A 13,777-nucleotide genomic window follows, 5' to 3' on the forward strand; every position below is an offset into this window, starting at 1 on the left:
TTAACAGAAAATATTTGTATTGATGTTATATGCTAACAGATTTCTGTTGTTTCTTACTACAGAAGAGTGGAATAAACATAAACCTTTCAGTATTTAGTAAATAACATTAATATGCTGCATGTTTTATTTAGCGTGTTGGAGAAAGCTCCCAAAGAAGCCAGATTGGCCAAAAAAAAACAAACAAACAAAAAAAACTGATCACAAAAATGTGAAAAAACAAAAAAAACAGACCCAACTTTCCCACATCATCATTAAAGTCACTACTCAGTGTGTTATGTGCATTTAATTTTACAGTTTGGGGGATTGAGGGAGGGGGGTGTCTGAAATGAGATAAAGACATGAGGAAAAATGGGGAATGTAAAACACTTGAAATGACACAGGGCTAGAGAAGCTGTACATGCGCTGATGGCGGCTTTAACAAAGTTTCCAACTAAACATTGAAATCAGAGGATAAAACAAGATTAAAGTGATGAGAACAGTGCTGCTTTACAAGTACCACTTTCAACAATCAGTTTTTGATATCATAATAAGATCAATGGACAAAAGTAAAAAAAAAAAAACTTTTTGCAAAGCTGTTTTCCTAACACAAAGTTTGTTATAAAAATATTCAGTACATGTATTCATGTATTAACATGGCATGGTGACAGGTTTGTAAGCTTTTCACTTGTAAAAATGACAGAGAAGAAAAACAAAAATCCCAAACAGAAACATGGCCTGAGAAACTAGACGGGTGATTTACTCTACTTACAGCACGCAGGCAGGATTCACCCTGAGTTTGGAGTCAAATTTGGCAAATATTCTCCAAAGAAAATGGCTTTTATTTCTTTTTTATATTACAACACATATTCTTTCTCTGCAGATTTTTTTCCTCCTCCAAAAAGGGTACAAAAACATTTGAATTACACGGTATGGAACTGTTGTAATTTTAGATATCACAAATGTACTTTTTCGATGTTCCAGAAGAAGTGTAATTAATTAATTATTTATATATATATATATATATATATATATATATATATATATATATATATATATATATATTCATTCCATTTTCACCTGCTTAATGTTGCAGGTGTGAACAATTTTATATAGGTATAGGAATAAAAAAAAATGTATCTGGATGAAAAACAACTTTGGAAGTAGACTGACTGCCAGGAAATGATGCATTACAACAATAATAATAATAAAAAAAATTAACTGTTGCATGGATTTTAAAAATTCATTTCAGCTGCATAAAACTTGCTGTGGTTGGGTCTAAATCGCTCTTTTAAAAAAAAAAAAGACAAACAAAGATCATTTAGATGCAATAGCAACGAAAGGTGAGAATATATTTGCTTGACTTAGCAACAGTTTTTCCCAGAAATACATAATTGAGAAATAGGTAAATTTAAACAAAGTGGCATTTAAACTACACAATATTGTACAAAATAAGGCATTTCTTTGTGTGTTTACTGCAATGTCTTTTTTCCACCTTTTAGTCTCCATTTGCTTGTTTTTCCTTTTTGGACACTAAAGATGGACATGGACTATTTTCTGTGGTAAAATATATATTTATATATATTTATATATAATCTATAACTTTCCTTCAAAACTTGAATAAAAATGCAAGTTGGGGTATACAGTATGAAAAACGCAGAAAGTTCGAGGGAGCGAATCACTTCATGACTTCGCTGGCGGCGACCGTGGTGACGAGCTGGAGGGGGATCTCGGCGTTGGCCAGTATGTCCTGGGCGTTGTTGGAGCCCTGCTGGATGTTGGTGAGGATGAGGGTGGTGCCGCCCGCCGTGATGATGCTGTCCGAGGAGCCTGCCGACTCCACGGACGACGCCACGGCGCCGCTAGAGTTCACGCCCTTTTTGTTCAGGTGGGTTTTAATGTGTTTCGCCAGGTGGTCGCTCCGCATGAAGCGCTTGGAACATTCGGGGCAGACGAACTTCTTCTCTCCTGCCGGAAAAATAAAACATAGTTTGATAAAAGCTTGGTGCACGATACGCCAACACACTCCTGCAGTGTGTCGCAATAAGGTAAGGCTGATAAAAAATAAAATAAATCATTACACAAGATATATCCATATAGCAATACAGCTATAAAAGGATTAAAGATTGCTGGATGGAGGACATTTTTTTAAAGCTGCGACATCCTTAAAATAATAACATGTTTAGACACTCAGATTAATCTGGGCTTGGTGACATCAGCCCAATATCTAGCAAAAGTTCTCCAAACCTGTCAGATCGTGATGACACGCCTCGGCAGCAGCTCTTTTCAGGCGACGCCACGGATTTTCTGACAGATTTAATTCTGGACTCTGGTCCGGTCAGACCATACTGTTGTTATTTAGTTGGTTTTGTTCTGTGCTTGGACTCCAAACTGAGATGGAGTTAGACAGTTGGCAAAATGGCATAATGCTGCCACCACCTTATTCACTTTGGGTATGGTGCTCCTTTTGTGATATGCTAGAGCTTTCGAATCAAACTTACTCCTTAAAGAGGCAGATAAAGGTCCAATCTTACTTTTATCAGACCTTTTTTGCTAGATTTTGGGAGATTTTAGTCAGCTATAGATTTTTTTTTTGTTTTAAAGTAAAGGCTTCCATCTTTCAACCCTTTCCTTGTTGCAGATGTACACAACACAGAATACAGCAGACGGCCGTCACATATAAACCACAATCAACGCCCACTAGAGATTCACGCAGCTCCTTCAGTCTAGCTGTGTGTCTCTAGACAACCTCCCCAAACGTTTTGTCTCTTTATGGCGACCCTGGTGAAGGCCACAAGCCGAAATGTGTTGGTCAGCAAACTAAGTTTTGCACCAGCGTTGCTGGAGTCTTCACTTCAGCAGCTCTTTGACCCTCTACAAGCACCTTGGGCGTAGGTGAAGTTGTGCCAGAGTCTTTTGGATCTCTGCAATAAATTAATTACCTTCAAAAGTCACATTACTAGTGAAATGAAGTCAGTATAAACTAGTGCTTGCACCGATACCAGTATTGGACTGGGCCCCGATCCAGCACTAAAATGGTGGTATCGGTATCGGTGAGTACCAACAAATAGGGCACTGATACCATTCTGATGTTTATATGTCACTGGAACGCAGCCTTCTCTCTCCCGACTAGTATTATACATGTTATATAAGTTCATGAAAGTTGCACTATTTCGGCATTTGACAGCCAAAACTGAGGGTTTAAAAGAGATTATTTAATTAATAATGTAATTGTACTGTTGCACTACTATTATACATGTTATAATTTAACAAATGTTGCACTATTTTGGCCTTTGAGAGCCAAACGTTTATTCAACTATTGTCACTCATTCCAGGTAGGCAATAAAAAGTTCTACTACCCTAAGTAGTATGCAGTTCTTCATATATCAGGGTTCCTACAGCATAAGGGAAGTTAAATTCAAGACATTTTAAGACTTTTTAATGCCACTTGAAATAAAAAGTTAAGACCAACTTCACGATAAACAAGATAAACCTCGTTGCGACAACTTCACCCAAATGTTTATTTTAACATAAACCATTACTTTGTGGCCCAGTAGACATGTTTAAAATTTTGAAAAACATTCCATATAGGAATAAAGCTAAAAAACACACAAATTACAGATATATTTTTAACAACTACTGAACTCAATGCACAAACTTTGCTTTGTTACCTACTAAAATAAACTATAAATCAGTATTAAAAACCACAACATAACCAGTGCCAACTCTTGCTATGGTCCGGCCGCAACAGTTTTTATTGGTTCCGCTATCGGGACGGAACCAATAATGGTTACATTGAGCCATTCGGTAAATTAAAAATATATATAATTGTGTCAATTATTTTACTGTTTGGTAAGGATTACAAAAACTAAATCCTATTTATGGCCTGGTAACAATTAAGACCTAAGAAAGACTGATTTAAGACATTTTAATGCCAATTAAGGCCTTAGTTTTGTTATGATATATTTTTCTGGGATGAACCCGGACACAGCACGCACACACAGAGTCAGTTCTTATGAGTGAGTTTTTATTGAATAGTGTGGAAGATGGATGATTAGACCAGAGTCTTTCAACGGACGGAGGTGAAGGGTGTAGAAGCTGGCTGGCAGGAGGAGTGTGGAGAGACTGACCGGGAGGAACTCTGGAGCCGAGCACTGGAGAGCAGGACATCTGAGCAGAGCCGTGGAGCGCAGAGCATCAGAGCCGAGCAGAGCATCAGAGCCGAGCAGTGGCGAGCAGAACGTCAGAGCCGAGCAGAGGCGAGCAGAGCATCAGAGCCGAGCAGAACATCAGAGCCGAGCAGTGGCGAGCAGAACGTCAGAGCCGAGCAGAGGCGAGCAGAGCATCAGAGCCGAGCAGAGGCGAGCAGAACGTCAGAGCCGAGCTGAGGCGAGCAGAGCATCAGAGCCGAGCAGAGGCGAGCAGAACGTCAGAGCCAAGCAGTGTCGAGCAGAGCATCAGAGCTGAGCAGAGGCGAGCAGAACCTCAGAGCCGAGTAGTGGAGCACAGGACGTCCGAGCCGTGCAGTGGAGGGCTGAACGTCCGAGCCGAGCGGTAGAGGTCTGAACGTCTGAGTCGAGCGGTGGAGGTCTGAGCGTCTGAGCCGAGCGGTGGAGGTCTGAACGTCTGAGCCGAGCGGTGGAGGTCTGAACTTCTGAGCTGAATACTGGAGAAAACAAACTGTCGGAAAGTCTTTGGGCTGACTGTAACAAGACCAGGTGAAAGGAGTCTTCAGGCTGACGGGTACAAACGGAGCTGACAAGAAAAACTGGCAGGGACTGAGCGGGAGTGAACGCTATGGACCGGCAACGGGAACCGAAAGAGGTGAGTCTGATAAAGCAGTGGGAACAGGTGGAAGCAGTTGTGGGTTAATTGCAGCCTGCCAGGTGAAACTGATCAGGCTGCGCAGGAACAAGAGAGAGGGAGAGAGGCTCAGCATGCAGCCAATAAGCTGCATCCTGACAGTACCCCCCCCCCCAAGGCCGGACACCGGACGGCCCAGAATCCCCACGCCGGGCGGGTGGAGGGGGCCCAGGAAGGCGGGCAAGAGTCGAAACCGAACACTGAGGGACCAAAGAGCCTGCAAACACAAAAGGGGCCAGAGAATACGGGGAACCAAAGGGGCCAGAGAACACGGGGAACCAAGGAGCTAGAGAACAGCGGGGAACCAAGGAACTAGAGAACAGCGGGGAATCAAGGAGCCAAAGAACACGGGGGGAACCAAGGAGCTAGAGAACACTGATGTGCCAAAGCACAATCAGGGGGCGGCACATCAGGGAAAGACACGAACGCTTGACTGCGCCGGGGAAAAAGCGAGTACTTGACAGCGCTGGGGAAAGAGCGAGCGCAACACAGCGCCAAAGGGAAGGAACGGGCGCAACACAGCGCCAAAGGGAAGGAGCGGGCGCAACACAACGCCAAAAGGGAAGGATCGGGCGTATGGAAACGCCAAAAAGGGAAGGATCGGGCGTATGGAAACGCCAAAAGGGAAGGAACGGGCGTATGGAAACGCCAAGGGGAAGGAACGGGCGTATGGAAACGCCAAGGGCAAGGAACGGGCGTGTGGAAACGCCAAGGGCAAGGAACGGGCGTGTGGAAACGCCAAGGAGAAACAACGCCGAAGCGTGAGAGGAGCGCAGGGGCCCAAGGGGCGAGATCGCCGGGGCGTGAGGGAAACGCCGAGGCGAAACGGACGCATGACAGCGTCACGGGGAAAATATAGGCGTACGAAAACGCCAAGAGGGAAGAACGGACGTACTTAACGCCAAAGGAAAAGAACGGGCGTACAAAACGCCAAGGGGAAAGAACGGGCGTACTTAACGCCAAAGGGAAGGAACGGGCGTACTTAACGCCAAAGGGAAGGAACGGGCGTACTTAACGCCAAAGGGAAGGAACGGGCGTACTTAACGCCAAAGGGAAGGAACGGGCGTACTTAACGCCAAAGGGAAGGAACGGGCGTACTTAACGCCAAGGGGAAGGAACGGGCGTACTTAACGCCTAAGGGAAGGAATGGGCGTACTTAACGCCTAAGGGAAGGAACGGGCGTACTTAACGCCAAAGGGAAGGAACGGGCGTACTTAACGCCAAAGGGAAGGAACGGGCGTACTTAACGCCAAGGGGAAGGAACGGGCGTACTTAACGCCAAAGGGAAGGATAAGCGTACGACAACGCCAGAGGGAAGAACAAGCGTACGACAACGCCAGAGGGAAGAACAGGCGTACGACAACGCCAGAGGGAAGAACAGGCGTACGACAACGCCAGAGGGAAGAATAAGCGTACGACAACGCCAGAGGGAAGAACAAGCGTACGACAACGCCAGAGGGAAGAACAAGCGTACGACAACGCCAGAGGGAAGAACAGGCGTACGACAACACTAAGGCTCAACAACTCCTGCTGGAACACGACTGGTGTACAGAAACGCCAGGGGAAAACCCGCCGGGGCGTGAGGGAAACACCGGGGCTTGGGGAAGAGAACGCCGGGGCGTGGGGAGAACGCCGGGGCGCGAGGAAAGAAAACACCGGGACACGAGGAAAGAAAACACCGGGACGCAAGGAAGAAGAATGCCGGGGCGCAAAGGGAACGCCGGGGCACAAGGGAAACAGGAATATCTAAAACACCAGGGAACAAGAACGGAGGGCGTACTAACACGCCGAGGAACCGAGAAAAGAGGGCGTCCTAACACGCCGGGGAACCACGAATTAGAGGGCATCCTAACACGCCGGGGAACCGAGAATCAGAAGGCGTCCTAACACGCCGGGGAACACTAAATCTAAACGCCAGGAAAACAAGACCTAAACACCAGGGAACTAGAGGGTGAGCTAGGCAGCAACAGGCCAAGCGCGCCAGAGGGCACAGACAGCGACTTAAGCACCGGAGGGCTCTGGCGGCGACCTGCGTGCGCTGGGCAGCGACAGGTTGGCGCACCAGAGGGCTCAGCCGGCGACATAGGGGCGCCGGAGGGCTCTGGCAGCGCCTAAACAAGGGAACAACAACAAGAGGGTGAGCTAGGCAGTAACAGGCCAGGCGCGCCAGAGGGCACAGACAGCGACTTAAGCACCGGAGGGCTCTGGCGGCGACCTGCGTGCACTGGGTAGCGACAGGCTGGCGCACCAGAGGGCTCAGCCGGCGACATAGGAGCGCCGGAGGGCTCTGGCGGCAACCTGCATGCGCAGGGCAGCGACAGTCTGGCCCACCAGAGGCTCAGCCGGCGACATGGGTGCGCCGGAGGGCTCTGGCAGCGACCTGCACGCGCCTAAACAGGGGAACAACACAGATACACTAGGGCAAGACAGAACAAAACAACTACGGAAGGGAACTAAACTAACCTAAACAGGGCAAAACATACAACGAAAACAGGAGAAGGGTGTAGGGACCTAGAAAGCGCAGGGACCTAGAGAACGCAGGGACCTTTAAGAGCGCTGGACTCCATCCAACGCAGGAACCCAGATGGCGCAGGAACCCTGACACCTAAATACTAAAGGGGGAAAAATAAAGACAAAACAAAACTAAAATAAAGAAAAAAAAAACAAGTACAGAACAAGACTAGAACTACAGGGCTAGGACAGAAACTACAGAGGCTAGACTGGATTTACAGGGGCTAGACTGAAACTACAGGGGCTAGACAGGGACTACAGAGCTAACGAAACTACAGGACTGACGAAACTACAGGATCTCAAACTGAAAAATCCAAAACAAGACTGGTAAACTAGGAAAGGAACCAAAAGCTAAGGCAAAACTATGAAACGAAACAGAACAGGGAGGTGAGGGCGAGTACGACTAACTAATGAAAAACTAGATAACTAGAGCTAGAAATCTGTACAGAAGCAAGCGAGAAGTCTAAAATAAAAACTGGAACTCAAAAACAAAACTCAGAAGACTAAGGCGAACCTAGAACACTAAATCAGGGCTATAGCTAAAACAAGAAGACGGAGAACAAAACCCGAACTAGCTGACTAAGAAAACCAAAAACTAGACTACTAAAAAAAACCCCGAACGACTAGAGTAAACCTGGGACACAAAAACCCGGACAAAACCAACAAAATAAATACTCAAAAGCAACATAAATCTCAAAAAATCCTAAGTAAAGCAAAAACTAAGGTTGAGCCAAAACAAAGAACAGAAGGCGGAAATAAATCTTCTAAAACAATAAAAAATATACAAAAAGACTAGAAACTAAAGCAGATCTAGAACACAACACCAAAAAATAACTCCAAACAAAAACCAGAAGGCGCTGGGCAGCAAAGTCTGAATATGCTGGGCAGCAGCAAAAGTTAGCGCTGGGCAGCGACGACGAGGAGCGCCGTCCTTAGTGCTGAGCAGCGGGGAAGGCGGACCAGGAAAACAGAGTCAGAGGCGGGGCGTCGCAACTCTGCGACCCAGGCGAGACGAGACAGAAACGTGGCGTCGCAACACAGCGACCCAGGCAAGATGAATCCAGAAGCGTGGCGTCGCAACTTTGCGACCCAGGCGAGACGAACCGGAGGCGAGGCAGATCCTACCAGCTTCTACACCAGGCTCTGTGCGTGCTCGGGTTCATCCCTGGGCCGGTCCATAATGTTATGATATATTTTTCTGGGATGAACCCGGACACAGCACGCACACACAGAGTCAGTTCTTATGAGTGAGTTTTTATTGAATAGTGTGGAAGATGGATGATTAGACCAGAGTCTTTCAACGGACGGAGGTGAAGGGTGTAGAAGCTGGCTGGCAGGAGGAGTGTGGAGAGACTGACCGGGAGGAACTCTGGAGCCGAGCACTGGAGAGCAGGACATCTGAGCAGAGCCGTGGAGCGCAGAGCATCAGAGCCGAGCAGAGCATCAGAGCCGAGCAGTGGCGAGCAGAACGTCAGAGCCGAGCAGAGGCGAGCAGAGCATCAGAGCCGAGCAGAACATCAGAGCCGAGCAGTGGCGAGCAGAACGTCAGAGCCGAGCAGAGGCGAGCAGAGCATCAGAGCCGAGCAGAGGCGAGCAGAACGTCAGAGCCGAGCTGAGGCGAGCAGAGCATCAGAGCCGAGCAGAGGCGAGCAGAACGTCAGAGCCAAGCAGTGTCGAGCAGAGCATCAGAGCTGAGCAGAGGCGAGCAGAACCTCAGAGCCGAGTAGTGGAGCACAGGACGTCCGAGCCGTGCAGTGGAGGGCTGAACGTCCGAGCCGAGCGGTAGAGGTCTGAACGTCTGAGTCGAGCGGTGGAGGTCTGAGCGTCTGAGCCGAGCGGTGGAGGTCTGAACGTCTGAGCCGAGCGGTGGAGGTCTGAACTTCTGAGCTGAATACTGGAGAAAACAAACTGTCGGAAAGTCTTTGGGCTGACTGTAACAAGACCAGGTGAAAGGAGTCTTCAGGCTGACGGGTACAAACGGAGCTGACAAGAAAAACTGGCAGGGACTGAGCGGGAGTGAACGCTATGGACCGGCAACGGGAACCGAAAGAGGTGAGTCTGATAAAGCAGTGGGAACAGGTGGAAGCAGTTGTGGGTTAATTGCAGCCTGCCAGGTGAAACTGATCAGGCTGCGCAGGAACAAGAGAGAGGGAGAGAGGCTCAGCATGCAGCCAATAAGCTGCATCCTGACAAGTTTTATATTACAGAATTCAATGCCTTTTAAGACTTTTTAAGGATGCGCGGGAACCCTGTATATACACACACACACACACACACATCAATTTCAAACAGATGGTATCGGTATCGGCCAATACTGCACAGCCAGCTATCGGTATCCAAAAAATAGCCAACAAAGGGCATCGGCGCAACACTAGTATAAACAGACCTTTCTGAAAGCATCCAGAGGCTGCAGCACCCTTAAGCAGGACGCATCACACCATGAAGACCAAGGAGCTCTCCAACCAAGTCAGGGTGAGGTTATAAAATAATACTGAAATCTCATGTTCCCCCAGAGCATCATCCATCATCATATAAAAAGCAGATGGTAACACAACAAACCTTCCAAGAGAGGTGTGCCCACCTCAACTCACAAACCAGGGCAAGAAGGGCATTAATCAGAGAGGCAGCACAGAAGGAGTTAGAGAGACTGGAGTATCTGTCCCCAGGACCACAACAAGCCGTACTCTCCGTAGAGCTGGGCTTTATGGAAGAGGGGCCAGAAGAAAAGCCATTACTTGGTGTTAAAATAAGAGGGCAGATTTGGAGTTTTCTAAAAGGCATATGGGTGAATCCCCAAATGTCCGCAGGAAGATGTTCTGATCAGATGAGACAAAGATTTAACTGTTCGGCCACCAAGGAAAACACCATGTCTGGCGGAAACCCAACACACCCCATCAGCACAATCCCCATAGTAAAACATGGTAGTGGCAGCATCATGCTGTGGGGACTGAAAAACTGGTAGAAAGTGGAAGGAAGGATGGATGGAGCTAAACACCAGAATATCACAGTCTGCCTGTGACGGAGGTTCACCTTTCAGCAGGACAACAACCTGAAACATACGGCTACAGCAAAGCTTCAGTGGTTTAAAAGGGGGGAAACGTGTTGGAATGACCTAGTCAAAGTCCAGACCTCAATTCAATTGAGAAGCTGTGATTATACCAGTGAAAACCATCCAACATGAAGGAGCTGGAGCAGTTTAGCTTTGAGGAATGGACAAACATCCCAGACGGAAAATGTGGCGAGCTCATAGGAAATTTATCTAAAGCAACTTGCAGCTGGAACTGCTGCAAAATGAGGATCGACAAAGTACCGAATTTAGGGGAGGTGAGCAGTTAATAGATCTTCAGAGCTGTAGGCATGTTCTGTAAATGAAATGGAGCAAACTTTCAAACAATCTAATTTAATCTGTGGTTGTAGTTTAATGGATTATGACAACAGGTGCAGCAGACAGTGGGATGAAACTACGAGGCATCCTTGCAGAGACTTCGCTATAATATATCAGAACAACAAGACTTTCAAAGGTCTGTCTAGCCTTTAACCAGATATGCGTGACTGTAATTTAAAAACAACTGGAAAAAACAACAACAATTAAGCAAAGACTGCACATTTTTGCTCTGACCGGTGTCCAGTCCTAGTCTGGCATTCTAGTCAACACAGGGACAAGGTTGTAATTTTCTTACATGACTCAGTTTACTAGCCACAAGTTAACACATTTCACAAATTTTATGGTGGTGTGAGGAACCGAAAAGAGATGCGCACCTGTGTGTGTCCGCCTGTGCCTCTGCAGCTCGTCGCTGCGTGTGAACCTCTTCCCACAGAACATCCAGCTGCAGACGAAAGGCCGCTCCCCCGAGTGCCAGCGCAGGTGCGCTCGCAGGTGCGACGTTTTCCCGTACACCTTCCCACAGCCCGCGATGTGGCAGATGTGCTGCTTCTTCTTCCCCGTGTTTGATCCTCTGCAAAACACAGAAATGGGTACCTTATGTTTGCATTACGCATTCCAGGCCTGAGAACTGCTGTAAAGACAAGCCGGGCTTCCTCACCTGCCGCCCGACTCTTTGCAGTTGGGACAAGTACACGCGACTCTGCGCAGCCTCTTGCCCTCCTGACCGAGCTGGTCCTCTTCTTCTCCCAGTCTGACAGGGAGGTGAGACAGATCGTCCGCATTTAGGGTGGAGTCTGTGCTCATCCAGTCTCCGGAGTCTGGCTCTTCCTTTATCCGAATATCTGACGATAATGTGTAAATGGATGTTAGTGGAAAACCACTGCAGCAGCTCGTTGACTGAAAGTCCATTTCTAATGACAATCAACAGGCAGTTCTAACACCAATAGCTGTTTACGAGACCCGTTTATAGGGAGACAACAGCAACTCGTTCACGTATTGATGGCAACTACATCATTTATAGGTTTTAGGAGGGGGGAACTGTGATTTGGCGTGACAACTATAAACTGACAATGTTTGCAAACCCATAAAACTAACCGTGTTTAAAATAGTCACTTTTCATACTTTCTCAGTTTGTTTCATGAGGGCATCGATTAATATTAATTTTGTTGTTTTCTGTTTTGATGCATCATTGCGCAGTTGTAATGTAGCCTGTGCACTAAAGTAGCTCATTTGACAATGAGCTTCATTATTAAGAGCACTGTTTGTGTTTGTGGGGCTCTGACTTTATGCAGCAACACAAGATTGACTGTGAGGAATCTTTACATATTTTCTATTGTCACTTTTGTATTTTATTGCAATAAATATCACCAGATGGGATCGAATTTCAAGTCCAGATTGCTCACCCCAAAGTTCATCTACTCATTATTTCTGTGAGATACAGCGAGTAATTTACCTCTGAGCTGGAAATTATCACAGAACCAAATCAAAACATATGTATTAACAAATGTAACCCCATGCCTCTTTCTTTAATAGTGAAACAACCTTTAATTTGAAGTCCAAAAATGTTTTAGACCAAACTTCCCAGACGCACAATTGCATCCTTGCTGATTAGCTCTGTCCCATTGGATCAGCACTCCTATATTTTCACATAATCGGAGCGTACCAAACGAGTGATCTTTGACGGTTCCTGAAGATTCTCTTATGTTTTCTTGTCGATTTAGGTCTGGAAAACGTTTTGGCCATTTCTGTGCTGGTTTGGCCATATGTCCTGGGACATTATTCAGTTTAAAGAATCCATTGTATCTCGTTTCCAGTTTACTGGGAGAGGTTTGTATAGTTTCATCGGAAATCTTCTGCCATTTTAAAAACTCATAATGCCATGAACTTCAACAATGGACCCTGCCAGGACCTTTCTGACAGAAGCTGTACATCCTCCACCAGAGTACAAGTTTCCGCTTTGGGTTTTTGAACCCCATTTCTCTTGAACTTAACTTCCTGAAACCTTTAATCTACATAGGTTGTTTACTATGTCCATTTCCACAGCAATGTCAAACTCGAGCCGTTTATGTAGATTACCTCCTCTGATCCTAAGCGACCAGGTGTGCAACAAAAAAAACTTCACTTTGGTAAACCCTGGACAGCTGTGATCGCTTTAATCTGCATCTTAAAACATAGATCCTGAGAAATATTTTAATATTACTGGTTGAAAAAGGCTTTGATGAAGGCTTTACTCTTCCTCTTCCCATGTGCGTTGAAAGTGGAACTCTGTGCTTCCTTTAATTAAATATCTCCACTCTGGTTGACTGATATTATCATTGCATTTGAATGTAAACTCTGTACAAAAACAAAACTGATTCAGCATGAGGTATGATTTTAAACACTGTTGTGTTTGGAAAGAAAAAAACTGAAGTTAACAGAGAACATGACCTGCAGAGGAGATGACTGAATAAATATGAGGGCAATTGTGAGAAATGTTTGGTATCCTCCCACCACAAAACTCCACCTTTAGTTCAGGGTCCACTCAAAAAGTCCTACCTCCCTAGCAGAGCCATTTAAGGGTAGATTTCTACCCGCTGTTGCCTGATGAGGTTCTGGTTTCTCTAGCAGGGAGAAAAAAAACTACCCCCCGACAACTCACTTGCTTCCCTCAAAAGGTTCCTGCATTGGAAAAATACCAATACTGAACAAGGAATACAAGGTGCCTTTCATTAAATTTTCTCAATAGTCTCATCTAATCAAAGCACACAGTTGTAGGAAAAGTACCAATAGTTTAGAAAGGTCCACGCGTTTACGTTTATGGTGGTAGGTGAGAGAGAAAAGGGCTTTTTTTCCTCTTCCAAAGCTTCAAAAAATAAAAAGAACTGAATAAGTACATAGTGTGTTATGTTTGTTTTGGAGACCCAGTGACCCCATGATTTCCCACTGCTCCAACAGGGACTCAAATGCAACTTGCACAGTGGGGCTTGAAAGTGTGATGTCACAACCGCACTGCATCAGGGGAAACCGGTTTCTGCTTGTTTACATTGCCTTCATTCACAATGC

At 46.2% G+C, this 13,777-nt stretch overlaps 1 protein-coding gene across 3 annotated transcripts in view; it reads right to left on the minus strand.

Moving 5' to 3' along the window:
- The window catches only part of sp3a (sp3a transcription factor), a 27,276-nt gene continuing 13,499 nt past the window's right edge, over positions 1 to 13,777 (minus strand). For all 3 annotated transcript variants that reach the window (XM_036139314.1, XM_036139313.1, XM_036139315.1), the window contains 3 exons: positions 11,394 to 11,577; positions 11,110 to 11,306; positions 1 to 1,944 (listed from right to left, as the gene is read on the minus strand). In XM_036139314.1, coding sequence (XP_035995207.1) covers positions 1,655 to 1,944; positions 11,110 to 11,306; positions 11,394 to 11,577 — 671 coding nt within the window. In that variant the 3' untranslated portion in view covers positions 1 to 1,654. The remainder of the gene's footprint in view (positions 1,945 to 11,109; positions 11,307 to 11,393; positions 11,578 to 13,777) is intronic.

The sequence above is a fragment of the Fundulus heteroclitus genome, chromosome 7, assembly GCF_011125445.2.
Source record: "Fundulus heteroclitus isolate FHET01 chromosome 7, MU-UCD_Fhet_4.1, whole genome shotgun sequence".
Classification (NCBI taxonomy): Eukaryota; Metazoa; Chordata; class Actinopteri; order Cyprinodontiformes; family Fundulidae; genus Fundulus; species Fundulus heteroclitus.